Source organism: Dysidea avara, chromosome 4 (assembly GCF_963678975.1).
Source record: "Dysidea avara chromosome 4, odDysAvar1.4, whole genome shotgun sequence".
Lineage (NCBI taxonomy): Eukaryota > Metazoa > Porifera > Demospongiae > Dictyoceratida > Dysideidae > Dysidea > Dysidea avara.
The window spans coordinates 19,520,008-19,541,141 of NC_089275.1; the positions used below are offsets into that span (position 1 = coordinate 19,520,008).

At 38.5% G+C, this 21,134-nt stretch overlaps 1 protein-coding gene and 1 pseudogene across 1 annotated transcript in view; one reads left to right on the plus strand and one right to left on the minus strand.

The window, feature by feature from the left end:
* Window positions 1-2,411, plus strand: part of LOC136254095 (tripartite motif-containing protein 2-like) — a 29,095-nt gene extending 26,684 nt beyond the window's left edge. The window contains exon 2 of the mRNA XM_066046755.1: window positions 1,432-2,411. Within this exon, the coding sequence (XP_065902827.1) occupies window positions 1,432-2,275 (844 nt within the window). The 3' untranslated portion in view covers window positions 2,276-2,411. The remainder of the gene's footprint in view (window positions 1-1,431) is intronic.
* A 394-nt stretch (window positions 2,412-2,805) lies between these two features.
* LOC136254097 (splicing factor 3A subunit 2-like) overlaps window positions 2,806-21,134 on the minus strand; it is a 51,506-nt pseudogene continuing 33,177 nt past the window's right edge.

Below are 21,134 nucleotides of genomic sequence, written 5' to 3' on the forward strand. Positions count from 1 at the left end.
GTATTATCATAAACTGGCCCCGGCCGATTATGCCGGTATAATTTAAAGCATAATAGGTGACCAAAAGCATCAAGCATAATGCCAGCATAATGCCAGCATAATAGGGACGATATTTGAAATTTTAATTAAAATTCGGAATACATGTGTCTGAAAGAATGCAAATAATCACTGCCAATAGTATTATTAGTGTATTTCACATTTAAAAACATGTAATATAACTTATTAAACTGTTGGTTATTCACACTTTGAAAAATTAAGATCGAAATACTCTAATAGAGCAGTCACTTTAATACAGCAGTCAGAAAACACTAATATACTCTAATAAAAACAGTCAGTTCTAGAGCATAATCTTGATTTTGAAAGCATAATTTTGAGCATAATAGGTAAAAATTTGGGCATAATAGGCTGGAGCCTAATCATAAGTGGCTTTCCATGTAGATCTGTCCCTTTTACATAAATACATAATTCTCCATAATATAATTCTGACTATTTATTAGATTTCTGCCAAACTCAGTACAGTGGAACCTTAGTTATCCGAACCCCTTTGGACCAGGGGTGGTCCATATGTCCGAAAAGCCCATAACTCTGAAACTGCATAAATAACATAAAGATTTTTTTGTTTCAGTATTATCAACTACCCTAATAGAACAGTCACTACTCTAATAGAGCAGTCATTTTCATAGTTCAGTTAACCAAGAATCTGGATAACTGAGATTCCACTGTATGTGAATTTGCAGTAGTGAACACCAAATTTCAAGGTGATCAATCAACATGTACATTTGCATCTTTTAATGGTTCTTGTCAAATTTGATATGTGGTGTGTTGAACGGGTGGAGGGCATCATGCCTAATGTAATAACATTTACTTCAAATCAATGTAGATCTACTACTTAATTGTATGAAACATTGATATTTGACATTTCAAATGAGTCTCAATAGTTGAAATACAAAACTAACCAGACAAGCACCCATACATGGTGTAGGGGTACAAGTTTAATTTCCTAATGTTACATGATAATTTTATGTCTTGAGGAGGTAGGATATGTGTTGTGTTATTCTTGCTTTAACTACATATACTTGGTACTTCACATGAATCTCAATAACTACAGTACAAAACTAGTAATGATGGGTTTGTTAGGGTTCAGCAAATATTAATATAGGTCTTCACAGTTCACAAAGTGATGTATTGTTTGTTAGACCCCCAGAATTTCTTGGCAAACTCATCAAGTTACTGTTAACAAGGGTTCTTTCAAAATAAAGTATAAATGCTTGAAGCTTATGAAGTACATGATCTAAATATCTACTGAGTCCCAGTGAACCATATTTCTTGCTTACTAACTGTTCACAAACAACAAAATTAGTTGTGTCTTTGTTGTTATGGTAATAATGTAATATTGACTAACACAATAATTATTATTGTGTATTGTTTTAGAGTGACAACAACATTGAGAGACTACACTAAAATTGAAGTACAAAATTGTCAACTGATCACACAATATGGAGGTAAGAAGTTTCAGAGGCCTCTTGGTGTTACAACCACCACTAATGATGATGTTGTTGTGGTAGACAATGACAATAAAGATGTAGTGATACTAAATAAAGATATGAAGTTGATCAGATCATTTGGTCAAGGAAGTGGAGATAGTAAACTGAACGATCCTAGAGGTGTAGCTGTAGGTCACAATGTAATAGCAGTCAGTGAGTTTAGTTATCATGTGGTGAAGAAGTTTACTCTACAAGGAGACTACCTATCAAAGTTTGGTTCCTATGGTAGTGGAGATGGCCAATTCAATATTCCTCAAGGACTAACATTTAATAGTAAAGGTTTACTATATGTGGTGGACCGTAGTAATTGTAGAGTTCAAGTTTTTGATAACAATAATAAATTTTTATTCAAATTTGGCTCCAAAGGATCTAATCCAGGACAGTTTCAGTATCCATGTTATATTGCCCTGGACAGCAGTGACCAAGTGTATGTGACTGACCATGATAGTAGTGGAGGAATAATTGTGTTTAGTGAAGATGGTCACTTTATTAAGAAGATCAATTGTAACAATCCATATGCCATTTGTCTTACTCCTGATGATTATATAATAACTAGAGATGGTCACAGCCTCACAGTGTTCAGCCCCACCCACCAGTTGATTACTAAGTTTGGAACAAAAGGAAGTCAAAGAGGACAATTCAATTTCATCCTTGGTATAGCAGTCAACAGTGTTGGTACTATCTTTGTTACAGAGGGGGATAATCAACGTCTTCAAGTTATTACCACTTGACATTATTATCAGTTATGACCCAATTGTAAGTATTGTTTTGTATATGTACAACTTCTACACACAAACCTGTAATAGTATTACTGTGTGATGTGTTTATTATTATATTATTGGATGTGTATTAACACAAGTTAATCAATTTTGTTAATTATGGGAACACACAACAAATAATATAACTTGTACTGTATACATACAAAATGTACTAACTTGTTCCAGGGATTAATCTGCATACTTCACATACCAGTGGTTATTAGTGACAACCTGGAAAACCTCAAAACTGACCACAATTATCACTACAGACCACACCCACCCCTATTAGTGAATAATTATAAGCTGGTAGGAGTTTAATACACTCTTAAAATTGTTTTCTAAATGATTCTAATACTGCATAGCGGGATTTTCCTAGGGGGAATTTTTGCATATCTTGAATGAGGATCTACTCCAATTGCAATCTGTGACAACTTCTCCATCAAAATTTGTAGCTCAATCAAAATCCTCAAGAAATGAAAATTTCCCTCCTTGATATGGCCATATGACAGTACACCTGTACACTGTAAACACTCAACATATACACATGACGTGTTTAAAGGAAACAATACACATTACACTATGACAAGTGAAGTGTTCATCTTTTGAAGTGAAATTGCATGAAGAACTGGAAGGAAAGAAAAAAATATGTTAGGGAAAGTTAGCACACACATAATATGCTTGCATGTACGTACACACATTACACACCTGTTTAGTGTCCTTGTTCCATTCTGTCCAGAACTTTCCTTCACCCTTGTCCACTTCTCTACTAGGAATCTACAACAGACAAAACAACAACAACATTGTTACATAACAACTATGGCTGGTTAGTACACAAACACACAATCTATATTCTCACACAACCTGACTATTAATTGCTAAAAGGAAACTATGTTATGTTCTCATAATATGTGACCCGCTGAGCTAAAACCGGCCGTTTTCGCTAAATTTTATTTTGCCATAAAACCATATTGAAATACACTGAGTAATAATACACAAGCTACATGAAAAATTTACGCATTCTTTAATTGCATTCGTACGCACTGAAATTAAGCTCAAATCAATAAAACATATACACCACTGGATCCACCTGTTTATAGATAGTAAGAAAATAAGTGGAACCCTTCTTAACAGACACTCCTGAATGGCGGACAGCCTCCATATAACGGAATTAATAAAGTCCCAAATGCAACTTTCAATGCGTGTGTGTATTAATGCCCCCTCAATAGCGGACACCTCTCTATTTGTAAACTGGACACTGCACAATTCCCAGACATGGCAAGCACTACAGTACAACACCTCGCTAATCACAGACACAAGTAATAAAGCCAGTTACAACAATCAATCAAATTCACTACATCATTTAAACTAATGTAGAAAGTGTGAGGCAAAGCATTGAAGTTACGAGAAGCTATATGAACGCACATACAAGTACTGCTGTTAATTTTCTTACCCAGGTCTTCTGAAAAATAGTGGCTGGTGCACTTTAAGAATAAACTGCACTACAGGATAAACTACATAATCTGTATAGCCAACCATCTTGATAACTAATCAAATACAGAGTAATCCGGATAAGTCTTTATGGGAGCATGTGTAAAAGTTTTGTGGTGCCTAATTGTCTGGATAGTGTAGTACAATGGCAGATCCGGGATGGGGCATTTGGGGAAAATGCCCCTCCCCCCATCAGAAGCCATACTTCTGATTAAAATTAATACTAAACTTTATGTCAGGCCAAGATCAATTTATAAAACTCACAAAAATACAGTGGAACCTCTCTTAATGGACACCACTGAATGGCCACTGAATGGCGGACAGCCTCTTTATAAACGGACAATTAATAAAGCCCCAAATATAACTTCCAATACCTGTGTGTATTAATGCTCCCTCAATAGCGGACACCTCTCTATTCCGTAAACCGGACACTGCATGATTTCCAGACATGGCAAGCAGTACAGCACAACACTTCGCTAATTGCAGACACAAGTAACAATGGTCCATTGCTAGCTACAAACAAAAGTGTGAGGCAAAGTGCTGAAGATATGAGAAGCCATATAAATGCATATACAAGTACTGTTGTTAATGTTCTTACCCAGTTCTTCTTAAAATAGTTGCTGGTACACTTTAAGAATAAACTGCACTACAGGATAAACTACATAATCTGTATAGCCAACCATCTTGATAACTAATCAAATACAGAGTATAATCCAGACAAGGATTTATGAAGCATGTATAAAATTTTTGTGGTGCCTAATTGTCTGGATAGTGTAGTAGAGGCCACACACCATAGGTAACCCATGCTCAATAACATCATTTCTGTTGCTATTCTGGTTCACATGGTACCATAACCTATCTTGTTCTACCACTTGGTCTGGTCTCATTTGTGCATTAAAATTGATTATTTAAAACTTTTAGAAAACTCCTTCAATAAGGTCACCTCCATAATTATAAAGGACATATTTCATCTCCCTAATGGTGTCCATCTTAGAGGGGTTCCACAGAAGTACTTGTACAGCAAAGGATACATGAGTTTTGGGCATTTATTTATGATGCGGTAAAAACAATGTTCACCATCGTCATTTCTTAGTTTAAATGGCTTTCTTCTTTGTCAACATGGAGTACAGGGAACGCACCATACCTTGGTTGATTTGCCAGTTCATGGTGCACAGATTGAGCCAAGTTCCATCTTCGTAGCTTGTTTTAATTGTAAGTTATGATCGAGTTTATTACTGTTCCAACTGTCAAGCACAATAACTCCAAGATCATTGATCATAAAAGCTTGCTGTCCACTCTTTTATTGCTGTAGATTACAGAGATGCAATTAAATGGAATTCGAGGAATGTGCGAAACAGCCAGTTTTTGCTCAGCCGGTCACATATAATGTTACAAACGCATGTGAAGCACCTCCACAATCAATCCACTAACTACAGAAATTACAAACAATTCTCATGGCTACATGAAGTCATGTTGTGTTACTGTAAATCAACACCACACAGTAGTGGAAAAAGAAATGGGACACATAAAACAGTGAAGAAATCAAGCACACAACATTAACCATAGTTGAGCTACGCTTGGCTGGAGGCATCAGTCAGGTAAGCAGTTGGTTATTAGAATAGGTGGTTAAATAAAAAAAATTAACATAGAAATTTGTTTAAAGGGTTTGGAGACATTTGTGACCAGATCTGCAAAAACCCGACACAATCGAACATTTAAAAAAAAAATTCTGTTCATTAAATTAATATTTATAATCTACTTAGCTAAATCATTCATAACATACCTCCTGGATTGGAAACTACTAAGCGCCACTGGTTACAGGCTGGTTTCGCACCCCCTTTAATAACAAGACAAGTTTCTTTGGGAGTAACAAGACTCACCACTGGTAAAGGGTTCTTTCTCAAGATGTTTTGGAAGCCAACAGCAAGTTTTGAAGCAAATTAGCTCTTTATTGTGTGAACGGTAGAAGCAAAACTGAATGCAAGATGTGATGGTTTGGACATATTCAAGGAAAACACCAAAACCCTGTATGCTACACCATTCGCACCCAGACCAGTCCACAGAGCATTATTTGATGACTTCGTAGTATAAATTGTGTAGCAATACTGTTTAGAATCACAGAGTATAAATTAATGTGCTTCCAGTTTTGTCAAAAAATACCATCTCAAAAACCTACCAAAGAAGTTATGGTAAGGCAGCCAAGGCTATTCTTCATAGCATTGTTAACCTTGTGATAATTTCTTTTTCTACCTACAGCACTTAGTTTAGCCAAGAATGTGCTTCCCCCAAAGCATGTAATCCGCCATTGTAAGACTTCTAACCAAAGTGACGAAGTGGTCAAACTTAGCAAAATAATTATCATAACAACACCACAAGTCATTGTCGTTACAAAATGAAGTCGTTAATATCACCACCACCATGGTTCAGCTGTTATAGGATTAAATTAGTTGAGCCAGCTTAAGGACACTGGTTCTTGTACAAAGTCTATGGACACGCGGCGCAGTTTTCAATCCAGGAGGGGTATATTATCTATGGCTAAATGCATGCTTGGGGTTTCATTTAGGGGGGCACACACCCTAAATTAAGCAACATAGTTTACTGAACTGATTAAGGGCAGCCACACAAAGTTAATTGTACAGCATATTTGTGGTAATGCGCGAACAAACATGGAAATTCATAGACGACAGCGAAGCGTCTCAGTGGAGTAACAGAACAAGCTCTGTCAGACTGCCCAGCTACTTTTGTTGATACAACTAACGTTATTCACGCTTTAAAACTATTACCTTGTCACAACTCTGGTTAATTCACTGGCAAACGGTACCAGCTGCCATCACGTGATTACTGTTAATATACGGACCGTACCCTGATTAGCCACACCGTCTCTTTTCTCGCTAAATAACTTCAAAATTATGCACCACAGACCATCAAAAATCGGTATAGGCATTGGGTAAGCGATACTCTACAAAAGTACGCTTCGAATTTTCGTGATTCAGGTTTGATGGAGTCGTTAGCCAATGTTGTAGTCCATGGGTGTGCGTTTTCACTACTTTCCAAGTTGTCAGTGAAAAGGAAAGCGTATAATTGTTCTACAAGGTGAGAAATGGTTGGAACCGAAGTGGCTTAGCGCTAGGTTGTTCATTGGCCAAGCTATTTTAAAAAAACTTGAGTTTTATAGGCAAAAAATGAAGGCGTGTTATTTCACGAAACTTTGTATGCTACACTAAAGCATCACAGGCTATCACAACAGCTTTTAAGGCGTAGATTAAGTTGTACATTAGCAAAGTTTTGGGCCACCCTAAAATAGCTCATTAAGCATGTAGGTTAAATTGAAACAAATTGTTTTGTGCAGCTGGATTTAATCAGTTCAACGCCACCTTAAATGAAAGTAAAGTTTTCTGGAGTGGCATGTTATTCTCAAGTCTCAAGTACCTTCGAATGCACCACAAGCAATCTAAGAGAGTTTAAAATACAAAAAATCTCTGAAGCAGCATGTCACATTTTCAGTACCTGAGAATGACCAGAAGCGATCTACAAGAGTCTGAAATGCAGTGGCATGTTATTCTCAGATACTGTACCTGAGAATGAACCAGAAGCAATCTGAGAGTCTAGTGGGCATGGCCCCTAGATGTTGTGTACAATAAATTAAGACTTGCACAATCGTGTTGGGCTTTCCCAGATCTGGTCACATTATAGGCTTAGTCATGCCTAACCTATACTTCTTAGCAGTCATGAAGGAAAAGTAAGGACAATTTTGGGTGGTAAGAAAGCTCATGATCCCTGCTTTACACTACTACCATATAGTATGATATCTGTTCAACAGTGAAAGACAACAATCACATTTCTCCACAACACAGATCAGTGTGTGCATTTGTGAGTAACATACATCAACTACAGTGGCCACACCACTACTACTACAGTGACCACACCACTACTACTACAGTGACCACACCACTACTACTACAGTGACCACACCACTACTACTACAGTGACCACACCACTACTACTACAGTGACCACACCACTACTACTACAGTGACCACACCACTACTACTACAGTGACCACACCACTACTACTACAGTGACCACACCACTACTACTACAGTGACCACACCACTACTACTACAGTGACCACACCACTACTACTATAGTGACCACACCACTACTACTACAGTGACCACACCACTACTACTACAGTGACCACACCACTACTACTACAGTGACCACACCACTACTACTACAGTGACCACACCACTACTACTACAGTGACCACACCACTACTACTACAGTGACCACACCACTACTACTACAGTGACCACACCACTACGACTACAGTGACCACACCACTACCGCTACAGTGACCACACCACTACTACTACAGTGACCACACCACTACTACTACAGTGACCACACCACTACTACTACAGTGACCACACCACTACTACTACAGTGACCACACCACTACTACTACTACAGTGACCACAACTACAGTGACCACACCACTACTACTACAGTGACCACACCACTACTACTACTACAGTGACCACACCACTACTACTACAGTGACCACACCACTACTACTACAGTGACCACACCACTACTACTACTACAGTGACCACACCACTACTACTACTACAGTGACCACACCACTACTACTACAGTGACCACACCACTACTACTACTACTACAGTGACCACACCACTACTACTACTACAGTGACCACACCACTACTACTACTACAGTGACCACACCACTACTACTACTACAGTGACCACACCACTACTACTACAGTGACCACACCACTACTACTACTACTACAGTGACCACACCACTACTACTACTACAGTGACCACACCACTACTACTACTACAGTGACCACACCACTACTACTACTACAGTGACCACACCACTACTACTACTACAGTGACCACACCACTACTACTACAGTGACCACACCACTACTACTACTACAGTGACCACACCACTACTACTACTACTACAGTGACCACACCACTACTACTACAGTGACCACACCACTACTACTACTACAGTGACCACACCACTACTACTACTACAGTGACCACACCACTACTACTACAGTGACCACACCACTACTACTACAGTGACTACACCACTACTACTACAGTGACCACACCACTACTACTACAGTGACCACACCACTACTACTACAGTGACCACACCACTACTACTACAGTGACCACACCACTACTACTACTACTACAGTGACCACACCACTACTACTACTACAGTGACCACACCACTACTACTACTACAGTGACCACACCACTACTACTACTACAGTGACCACACCACTACTACTACAGTGACCACACCACTACTACTACAGTGACCACACCACTACTACTACTACAGTGACCACACCACTACTACTACTACTACAGTGACCACACCACTACTACTACAGTGACCACACCACTACTACTACTACTACAGTGACCACACCACTACTACTACAGTGACCACACCACTACTACTACTACAGTGACCACACCACTACTACTACTACAGTGACCACACCACTACTACTACAGTGACCACACCACTACTACTACTACAGTGACCACACCACTACTACTACAGTGACCACACCACTACTACTACAGTGACCACACCACTACTACTACAGTGACCACACCACTACTACTACAGTGACCACACCACTACTACTACAGTGACCACACCACTACTACTACAGTGACCACACCACTACTGCTACAGTGACCACACCACTACTACTACAGTGACCACACCACTACTACAACAGTGACCACACCACTACTACTACAGTGACCACACCACTACTACAACAGTGACCACACCACTACTACTACTACTACAGTGACCACACCACTACTACTACAGTGACCACACCACTACTACTACAGTGACTACACCACTACTACTACTATACCCAGTCACCTTGAATGAGATGGTCTCATAAGGTTCAGCAGCAAACAGGTACTGCTAACTTCTGTCTGGTGGTTCAATCTTCTGCTCATAAGCTGACATTAAACGATGCCTTGGACAAATCCCCTCAGCAATTTCCGGGTAGTCAATCTGTCAAATTAAACCGCAAATGATAACATGACTATATACTCGCATAATATATAAGGTTAGATGAATTACATTCAATTTAATGCCCACTCAATACAGTAACAACTAGTTTACGTACAGTTTGGTGTCAACAAGGTGAGACACTATCTTGGTAGCCAGTAGTGCTCGGAGATATACCGTAGATACCATTTATCGTGATAAATTAACATAACCGGTTATCATACCGTGACAACCTTTGATAACTGGTATATCGATGAACAGCCTTTGGTGTTTAATTACCCAATTTGTTGATGGTTTAGCAGATACATCCTACACAAAAACTATACTTTTTGGTGTTTGGGATGCATACCACTTCATAATAGGCCCAATAAATGATACAATAGTTACAGTAACAAGCTAACTATATATCGATATACCGCGATATTTTCCTGTTACTAATACCGTCTTTCAAATTTCAACACTGCCGAGCACTAGTAGCTGGTATGTGTGTATCAAGTATTAGATACTTATCAGGGTTTCATTTGTTGGGGTGGAGATTCTCTCTTTCTCCACCTCCCCCCCACACACACACAAAGTCATTTCCTAATGAAGGCCTACAACTATACATACCTGCATTAAGTGAAGTAATGTTATGTGTGAGGTGAAAAATGGTAATGATCCTGATACAAATATTCATGTAACACTTTCACACCTCAGATCAAAGGAGCCGCCCGGGCTACATTTTGTATGTAGCACAGCTAGCCGGGCTACATACGATATGTAGCCGGTCTACAACTGGGTAGTGTTTATATAGACGTTGATACTGAAATCGATTGTGGGGATCGATCAGCACTCACATGATTAGGATGCACAACTCGAATTTTGCTATGAAAACCACTCAGATGGAGAGCGTTTTGTTATCCTCACCATCCTACAAGTTGAAAAACATTGGGATAAGGTGAAACTAGTGCTATATAGCTTATTCAATAATTGTTTCCGCATGGTTTCGAATACAGACACGCCCCCATCACGAAACTACCACTCTGCAAAGAGTAACCACTCTACAAGCAAGCTTACCTGTCTAGGCCTTTAGTGAACTGCGTAGCATACCTTTACCATAGTGTATTGTAAAACTAGACAGATGCTAAAGCATGTGTGGGCGAGCCTGAACTATGTTATATTTGATGTTTGATTACATATAGCTTAAGTTGAGTAAATTTAGCAATATGTTGGTGATCTCATAATTACACTGATGAAAATAGCTAATGTGTATACAAAAAATTGTGATTTTGTTAATACATCAAATATCAATTATGACTAAAATAGCAGTTATCAACTGAAGGTAAACCGTGCGTTTTGCATGCATGCTTAATATGTAGCTATATGAAATTAAGAACGTGCTAATCAAAGGTTGCAGGTTTGATGCTCATGCAGGCTGGGTTCTGTACTATTGTTTCCTTGAGCAAGAAACTTTACTTCCATTGCTCACAGCCACCCAGCTGTTAAACTGGGAACATATTGAATGAATGTATCTATGTAATCAGGGCATGGCTGAAAGCAGCCTGCTTGGCTGATGCCGTCATCCCTGTAGAAACAAACAGAAACATTAAATTAAATTTAGTTATCTGAAACTTTTATATCTGTAGGGCAAAATAAGACTGGAGAGAGAGAAGACTAGGAAATCGGGTACTTAATTGCATGCTTATTGATTTAAGTTAACTGCAGGATGTTAAGGTCACTGAAGCAATGCCAGACAAGTAGCTATGTAGCTATATCAACACGTGATAGTAGAGGATTCACAACATTCAAAGTGCACTTTTTAATCAGTGTTGGGATTATTAAATACAAATGAAAGAAAACAACCATTAAGCATGCAGTGGTCAGTAATCAAAGTGTTGCAGTATGGTTTTTCATTGTTCTGGAGTCATTGCTGCTTGCCTAGCTCTGTCATTTTCTCTGCGTCTAGCCAATCTATATACATATAGTGGCGATATTATATCAAACATTATTATAGGCCATACCAAATTATTTATAAGTTTCACGGATTGCTATTGACCTGGAAGGTCAGAAAAATAACAAAAATTGTACTTGTGACCATAGATAACATGCTGTAACTGACTGTTTTATTAGAGTAAATGTGACTGCTCTATTAGAGTATATCGATCTTACGGATGACAGTGCTAAAAATGCAAAGAGGGACTTCTGTCTTGGACTTCCGTTTTCCTCACTTTTATTCTTTAAGCTCTCCATCGCTACCAGCTATTACACCAATTACTGATTACAAGTTATTAATAAGTTTAGAGTTTTTTTAGTCCATCATGTGATTTTTATTTTGTTTTCAAGTTTGGCAAAGCACTGACCTACCACGTCCGTGAAACACAAGGCATGGCCTTAGTAATAAACCTTGCATCTCTTTCATCTCATGATTCTTGGGCTCTTCTTTCTCTATCACGTTCTCTTCTTCTCCTTAATCTCTCATCTCTTTCCGGGTGCTACCGTGCACCTGAGGTAGCTCTGGGACCACTACCAACTGTGGGGACTTTCCGATTTGTATAGGAATTTTTGTGCACGTGACATACGTACCATTTCAACTACCAAGTGTGGGGCTTTCTGGTTTCTTTAGGGAATTTTCGTGCACACAACGTACGTACCATGGCCACTTGACAATACTGGGGCTCGCTCCAAATATTTTACTTACTTTAATTTAACTAGACAAGAAAAGGATATTATTAAGTGTTATGGACGTACGTGGAAACTTGTACAAACTCCGATACAAAGATTAAAACTTTAAAATTCTGTGAGCTATGTGGGTATATTCAACAATGTTTATTGAAGATATTTTCACCATACAGATAGCTTTTATAATTAAGTGCAAGAGAACTATGTTTCTTATTTCATATGAAATTAGCAGCTGTTTTATGATGTTACGGATGTACAAATTTTATGTTATGGAAAAACTTAATAATAAATTGCGACCGGATCTGCAAAAAAGGGACATAATCGCACAAACCTAAATTTACAGCATAAAGCATTGAATACATTGGGTGAAATACTTGTGTATTATTGAAAAAATCCTATAAATTTTTTGAACACATCTTTCTTAGTGAAGGAAGGGACTAACAATAAAAACCTGGATATCATCTTATTCGCCTGCTCAACAGGAGTTGGAAAATCATTGTTTCGTTGCAGTAGACCCAAAGATACGTACGTTATGAGCTCTTATTTACGTCATGTCGAAGCGATTGTATGCAATCGATTTTTCTTCAATAATGTCTCCTTTGTATGCAAAGACGAAGGGTGAGTATAGGAAAAATTTACCCAGCAAATAATTCCCCTATACATGACAAACATGATGGTGAAAATTGTAGTTCCGTACCTCAATCCGTTGGTAAGTTACAACCATTTTTGTAAGCACCTGTAATTTATTTTCCCTATACTTGCTGATTTTTCTGTTGTTGCTACTTTGTAGGTCTGTAACTCTAAAGTTATTGGCATGTGAAGCTGAAGCTTTGCCAGTTGGTACACTTGGCTAAGTAGATTATAAATATTTAATAAACTGGGATTCGAAAAATATGTAATTATGTCCTGTTTTCACAGATCCGGTCGCTTACAGTTAGTAACAGCATAGTGAAGCATGTGTATATATATATGTACGGTCCATTCCATTATTACGGACGTACATTTACAGTTTGTGTACATCATTGTATCACTAAAAGAAAATAATTTTACAACAGGATGTTGTAAAGTTGTGACACATTTCAAGTGGTCAAGGAAGAGTCACTGCTTATTTAGTGTAAAAGATCTCAAAAGCAGGTTGGGAGGCAGATTATTCAGACTAGCTAGGTTAGGGGTTCATTCCCTTTTAGAGGGCCCATCTCCTCTTAGAAAATATCAGAGCATTGGCAGAAGAGGAATTCCAATGATAGTGTACTAATGTATGTTATACAGCTGTTGGTAGCCTAAATTCTCAAAGCAAATCATGATCAGATACTACCACAACCAGGAGATACACCCTGTATATCCAGTGATTCCAGTCTAGCAGATTACACATAGAAACATTTACTACAATAAATATCACCTGAATACTGCATTTATTTGCTGCTTGGATTTTCTATTAAAAGAGTGTGGTAAGGTGACTGACAATAAGGCTGCTACCAACTGATTCTAATGGAGCTGGAAGAATTTTATGGTCATTCCAGTATAATTTGCCTTCAAATTCTATGACCACATGTTAAAGAGAACTGAACTCAGTTATGTACTTTATTGTTGACAAGAAGAAACAGAGTGAACAAGCAGTGTTGGGCAAGTTACTTTGTAAAAGTAACTAGTTACATATTACATATTACTTGCAACTGAACTATTTAGTTACAGTTACTAAAATAAAGTAACTATAATAATATTACATATTATATTACTTGGTGTCCACAGCCTTAAGCTGTCACGTGTGAAACTACCACCTTATCACGTGATATGATTGCGTTGTTGGACAATGTGCAAATCTTGGTTATAAGTAACAAGCTGGTGAATAAGCCTCATTCAGTAGGCTTCGTTACTTTGTTTTGGCTAGGCGTTACTCAGAGGGATAACTAACGGATTAGTAACTTCGTTACTTGTAGTAATAATATTAAACTCGTTACAGTGTCTATACTACTTAGGTAATGCATTACATTTGTAAGTAAAGTAACTTGAGTTATATTACTCGTTTTTATAGCGTATTTCGTTATATTACTTAGTTACCACAAAAGTAATAATATTACGTAACGCGTTACTTATGTAACGCGTTACTTATGTAACGCGTTACTCCCAACACTGTGAACAAGTATTGACTAAAATGACCTTATCATTTGGAATTTCTGCCCTTTTGAGGGGTAGTATTAAAAGCCGGAGCAGAATGCGTGCCAAGTTTAAAAATCGTTTTTGCAGATTGTACACCATTTCCAACTGTCACATAATGACTAGAATTGTACTACAGTTAGTTTTCTTCTACTTGTAGGCATGCTAGAAATCGCTTGTCCAAAGTTTCTATTTAAAGCCCACTGCAAGAATGCATCTTACAATCACCTGAACTTAAAAACGATCACTTAACCTGCTAAACTATTATCTTGTAAGCATTGTAAACATATTCACAGCCGCTAACATACACTGTGGTAAATCATCGCCAGACTTCAGAAACCATCCTCACTGGCTTGGACACAACTATAACATGAAAATAGTACAGTAATTTACCTTTTAGAATAACAAGGAAGTAATTCTACATCACGATTTAACAGAATTTGATGGATTGGTAACACAATATGTAACGTAGCCAGCATTAAATAGAAACTTTGAGCTCGCAATTTCTTGGTCTCATCCCCAGCTACCCACACACTTGATCACGCGAAGGTTGTTTGGTGACATTAGTTCAACTTCTTGGCCCAGGAAGTGCGCGTATATACGGTACCGCTCAAGCGCAACGTCACACTTGTTCGCACACGTAACTTTGCTTGAGATTTTAAAAATCACTAATTAAGGGGCGTGGCAACTGTTTTGCTTGTGATTCCTGTAAACAAAACAGCTGCCACATCGTCTCATGAGTGAAACAGTTGCCACGCCCCTTTATTAGCGATTTTTAAAATCTCAAGCAAAGTTGCATGTGCGAGCGAGTGCGACGTTGCGCTTGGGTGGTACTGTACCAGAAAAACTAGCTTAGTAGTTGTTTAAAGGTCTTCTTTGCTGTTGATTGTTGTTCTAAGTCGAATGCTAAGAGGTTTTCATATATAAAGTTTTAATCAGCATTCGTTAGTCACTCCAGCAATTTTTTATACAGTAACACTATATACTTGAAGTGAATGAAAAGTTTATTGATTTGATTGTAAGTACAAATGAGCACAAGAAACATGTTTGTATAACAATATTCCACTAGGGCCAAGAAAATGGACCAGAGTCACTAGACGACCTTCGCATGATCAAGTGCGTGGGGAGGCTGGGGACGAGACTGGCGATTTTAGCATGCCTATCTAGAGTGGAAGGAGACTAACTCTAGCACAATTCTAGTCACTGACTCACTGTGTGGCAGTTGGAAAACGGTGTAAAATTTGTTAAAAACTAAGGTATGGTTCCGTTCCATTCTGTTTCGGCTTTTAGTACTATCCCCTTTTGAGTTGTAGTGTCAAAATGGTGAAATTTTGCATCAAAGGATTATTCATCATAATACCGCCATACCTCAGCTGTTTTGACCACAACTTTTGGTTGAATAGTATTAACTGAAACTACAGTATAAGGCACATGGGTATTTATGATTACATAATGGTTTGAAAATCTTTTGGTTTAATTTTTAACTGCAAGGTTTCATGTGTCACAGAACTGACCTATTGTGAATACCCCACACACACACACACACATACTGGCCCACATTCATACAATCATACAATACAAGGGATAGTACCTGAAAAAACAAGCTATGCTGGCCAGTGTCAGGATCACGCTGTTTAGTCGCCTTGTAACCTGGTCTACCAATCTTGACAAACTTCTTAACATCAGCCTTTGGTCTCTCCTACATCAAAAACAGCACATGTTATTGTACACTATAACAGCACGCACACACACATGCATGCACATAGTACACACAAAGCAAAAGCCTCTGGCAGCTGTGCAAAACACAGCTATTTCCAACTGAACTATCAATGGAATTCCTGTGCACCACTGAGGTACTTAAGTCTTGTGCAAGCAAATCCTCTTGGGGCAGGACTAATAACCCACAAAAGTACTGTCCTAGTCTCAGAGAGAGAGAGAGAGAGAGAGAGAGAGAGCTTGTGGAACCCAAAGTTCAACAATGACCCTAATACCGCTAAGCAAGACAAGGCAGCTGGAGCAATGTGAGTAAAGTTTCTTACTCAACGAAACAACAATAACAATTTGGCATAACCAAGCTGATGCTCGAGCAAACATGGCTATGCTGCCAGCCTCTCACACACACACACACACACACACACACACACATGCATGCACTACAAGTACACACACACGCGCATTCATACAAACGCACACACACGTTCTCACTACAGTATACACGCACGCACGTACGCACGCACGTACGCACGCACGCACACACACACACATACACACACACAACACAGTGACTTACTGGGAGAATTTGTGCTGGTGCATCACTGGCTTCCTTGGCTAGATGACACCCCCTAAAAGGTAATTGAGAACAAAAGGAATCACACACTACTAGAATAACAGCACACACAAGCTGTATCAATGAATACAAAGGAGGTACACTTGATCGGTACACAATCTGATGGTGTGACAAGCCTTCACTGCTGCTGTCTATCCCTTTCTACTGGATAGTTATGTGACTCACATTGGGCAGCAAATCAGAGAGGATTGTATGTGGATTACATGTCGACCCTTTGCAATCGACACCCCCAAAAGTGGACACATTGATGATCACTACACTTGTCCATGGTCCCATTTGTATTAGTGTATGAACATTATACCTGATAAGGCCATGCAAAGTTGATTATGTTTCTGGTCCTACCAATTCCCCAAAATTGACCAGGTGACCAAGCTTTTTTTACATAGTAGTACATGACATAGGGAAAACAAAGTTAATGTATATACTAGCATTTTTTTTTTAAATGTTAATTTAAAAATGAAGTAAGGATTTATGCAATTAAAAGTAGTGAAGCAAGAGATGAATGATGATACTACAGCATAGCTTGGTGGAAAGTCCCTACTTTGGTATTGAACAAAATAATTTTTTATAGCTAATGTGCCAAAGTAGGGACTTTCCCATGGAGTTATGCTGTAATACCATCATTCATCTATTGTTTCACTACTTTTTATTGCATAGATCGCTACTTCATTTTTAAATTAACAAGTTTTAAAGTAATAGAGCACAACTAGCTGTTGTGACTGTTCTATTAGAATATCATACATGACTGTTGTATTAGAGCATAGATAATAGAGTACATACAACGGATAGGAAACACAAGTGATTTCTAGTTTGATTTCTGTTGTGCATGACTTGAAAATACAAGACAGCTTTGTGCTCAAGCAGGGGAATTAGTGTTCTAAGCAGCGTAAATAGTAATCCAACAGACTACAGCAGGTACTTAGGCTTTTGTGAGAGATTTTAGCAAGAGAATTCAGACCGTAGATTTTGTAACAAATCGTATCACATTAAGTGTGATTGTTGCACACTGTTGTACTTTCACCCACTGTAGTACCTTCATGCCTCCTCCATACCACTTCTTGTATAGCTGGTTCCACTTTCAAGTCTTGGGGTAAGCTAGGCGTGTCACCAACACAGTCTTTTACCCTTGCATTGTACTGCTAGGTGGTTTAAACTTTTGGTAAAAATGGAAGATACGTTTCTTTGAGCAACCGTTCCTGTTTCGCTCTGATATTTCCTCTGGTTCTCAGTGTTAAATGGTGAGGAATAGCCTTATCACATTTAAAAGGATAGAATATATTTGCAAAGAAAGTTATGGGGTTTAAATAGTTTTTGGGTCATTTAAAAATTTTTTTTCACTTTCAATTTCATTTTTTGCCTATTAACTTCCTTGAGGGTTGGTACCATCCTAGCTCCCTCAATTACTAACAGTACTTGAGTTCACTGTAGCAAAGTTTCACAGTCGTTGGTTACAAATTTCTGTCGTTACAACAATTTGTTTCTCTTTGATACAAGCGCAACAAGCATAACGAGTATATTCGTGATGTAACACGGAATTCCAATAGAAATATACGTATTTTGTGACGTCACGTTATTGTGTTTCCTATCCCTTTTATGTACTCGAGTATCTAGTGACTGTTGTATTAAAGTATATCTTGAGGGTGTGCAGCTAGCTAGACCAATGAGGGGTGAGGTCATCTTGTTTACTGTTAAGTAAATAGCTAGATTGTTAAGAAGTTTGGTCTCCATACTCTTTTGCAATTAGTTCACCTAGATCTTTAATTGATGGGCATGATGGGCGTGGTTGCAAACCTATCACCAACAGGATCCCAATTGTAAAGTTGCAGATATCTAGCTAGTATATTTCTTATAGTAGCTCCAGGACTGAAGCACTTCTGAAATCCAGCTCTGAAATAACTTTTGTGGCATCTAAATATGCTGCTGAAAGAAAGTGTTGATAAGGAAAATTAACGCCTCAATATGCTTTTGTTGGATGAAGAAGACAAGCAGCCTGATTGAAGACGAAAGAAGAGACAAGGCACAGAGGGCCTACACTTGTAGGAACCCAAAAAGGCACATCCCACTGGTGAGTTTGTTATTTGGCAGAAAACGGTGGCCATGCGCTGCTTTGCTTGGCCTCTAGGCTTGCGACTGTGCTAAGGCAGGCAGGCAGGCAGGCAGGCAGGCAGGCAGGCAGGCAGGCAGGCAGGCAGGCAGGCAGGCAGGCAGGCAGGCAGGCAGGCAGGCAGGCAGGCAGGCAGGCAGGCAGGCAGGCAGGCAGGCAGGCAGGCAGGCAGGCAGGCAGGCAGGCAGGCAGGCAGGCAGGCAGGCAGGCAGGCAGGCAGGCAGGCAGGCAGGCAGGCAGTAGAAAATTCTGTTGAATATATATTTTTTCTAAATTCTGTAGCAACTTGATGCAAATGTTTCGGGTCAATCTGAAGACACTTTTGGGCTTGGTTTTACCCAACGAATACTGTCATGTCGTTGTGAGGAAAAATCGTGGCAGGTTTTTGGGTTATATTATGTCACAGATTGCCCCCACACCTTCGATGTCCCTAATATACAGTACTATTGTACTGTACGATATTAGATTTGTTACAGTAACTATATTACTTAGGTAATGCATTACATTTATAAGTAAAGTAACTTGAGTTATATTTAGGGCTAAAACGAATATTCTAAATGAAAGAGAACGAATATTTTTAGTCAAGAACGAATAATAGAATATTCTATATATAGTGTAATACTCTTATACAGTGTATATGTGTTATTTCTTATTATTTGTATTCAATTGTAAAAGATCATTAAAATTTGATACAGTATATAGGCAGCTTTTGAAATGAAGTAAAAGTGTCTGATGATGTAGCTACTAGAAGTGTACCGATAAAGATTTTTCAGCTGTATTGATATCTGATTAATTTGTACCTAAAAGAGCTGATACTGATTATATACCGATTAAATTATTGTATATTCGTAAATCAAATAGAACTACAGGTGCAGCTACTACATGATGTATATTCTAATGATTTGTAGCATTGAGAAAAGAGAAGTGATGTAACTTTACTATATTGCACAACTACTTATGGTGGTGTGGCCTCTATTACACAACCCAGACAATTAGGCACCACAAATATTTTACTATGATACATGCTCCCTTGTCTGGATTACTCCGTATTTTGATTAGTTACCAAGATGGCTGTAATATACAGGTGATCACTTTAGTTTTCCTGTAGTGCAGTTTTCTATTCTTAAAGTGCAGCTAACAGCTACTGTTCTGGGTAAGAATACTTTAACACTAATAGCAGTACTCACATGCGCTGTCGTATGGCTTCTCGTAACTTAGCATTTTATAGAATAGTGTAGAGAGGCTTTCTGTTTGTTTGTAGCGAGCAAAAAGGCTTTTGATAGCTGGCCATGCAAACTAATAGATTCATAGAGCGTTTGTGCCCATTATTACTGAATATGGAAGGCAAATCAGCAACCGATCGCGATCACCAATCCGATTATTGGTACATCTCTAGTCCAGTGTCTGATGTTGTAGAGACTGACAGAGATTCCTCATTACTAGTGTCCACCATCTTTACTGTAATTTCGATGTTTCGAATTCAATAATTCCTTCGAACGAAGTCGAATCGAATACGAATTCGAATATTCGGTATATTCGTTTTAGCCCTAGTTATATTACCTATTTTTATAGCATATTTCGTTATATTACCACAACAGTAATACTATTACATAACGCGTTACATAAGTAACGCATTACTCCCAACACTGTGAATAGGTAAACAGTGTCTAACAGCAAGCAAACCCAGTGCCATTGCACCAAGTGCAAATGAAGTACTCTGAAGCACTAACTTGGAACTCATGCTACACCTATACCTGTGAGCTGTAAAGGATAGAGAACAAAATGTTTCATTGATTTCTGTTAGTACAAAGTGCTTTATGGTGATAGTTTGCTTGTTTCAGGCCCTGCAAATTTCACGGTGAAGCCACCCACAACTGAATTAGGGATTAAGTGTACCATGGTATATCTTCAGGTGTAGGCAACCTTTCTTATTTTATTTCGATCCCTAATCGATTAAAATCTTAATGTTTCCTTATACTTGTTGTTTCG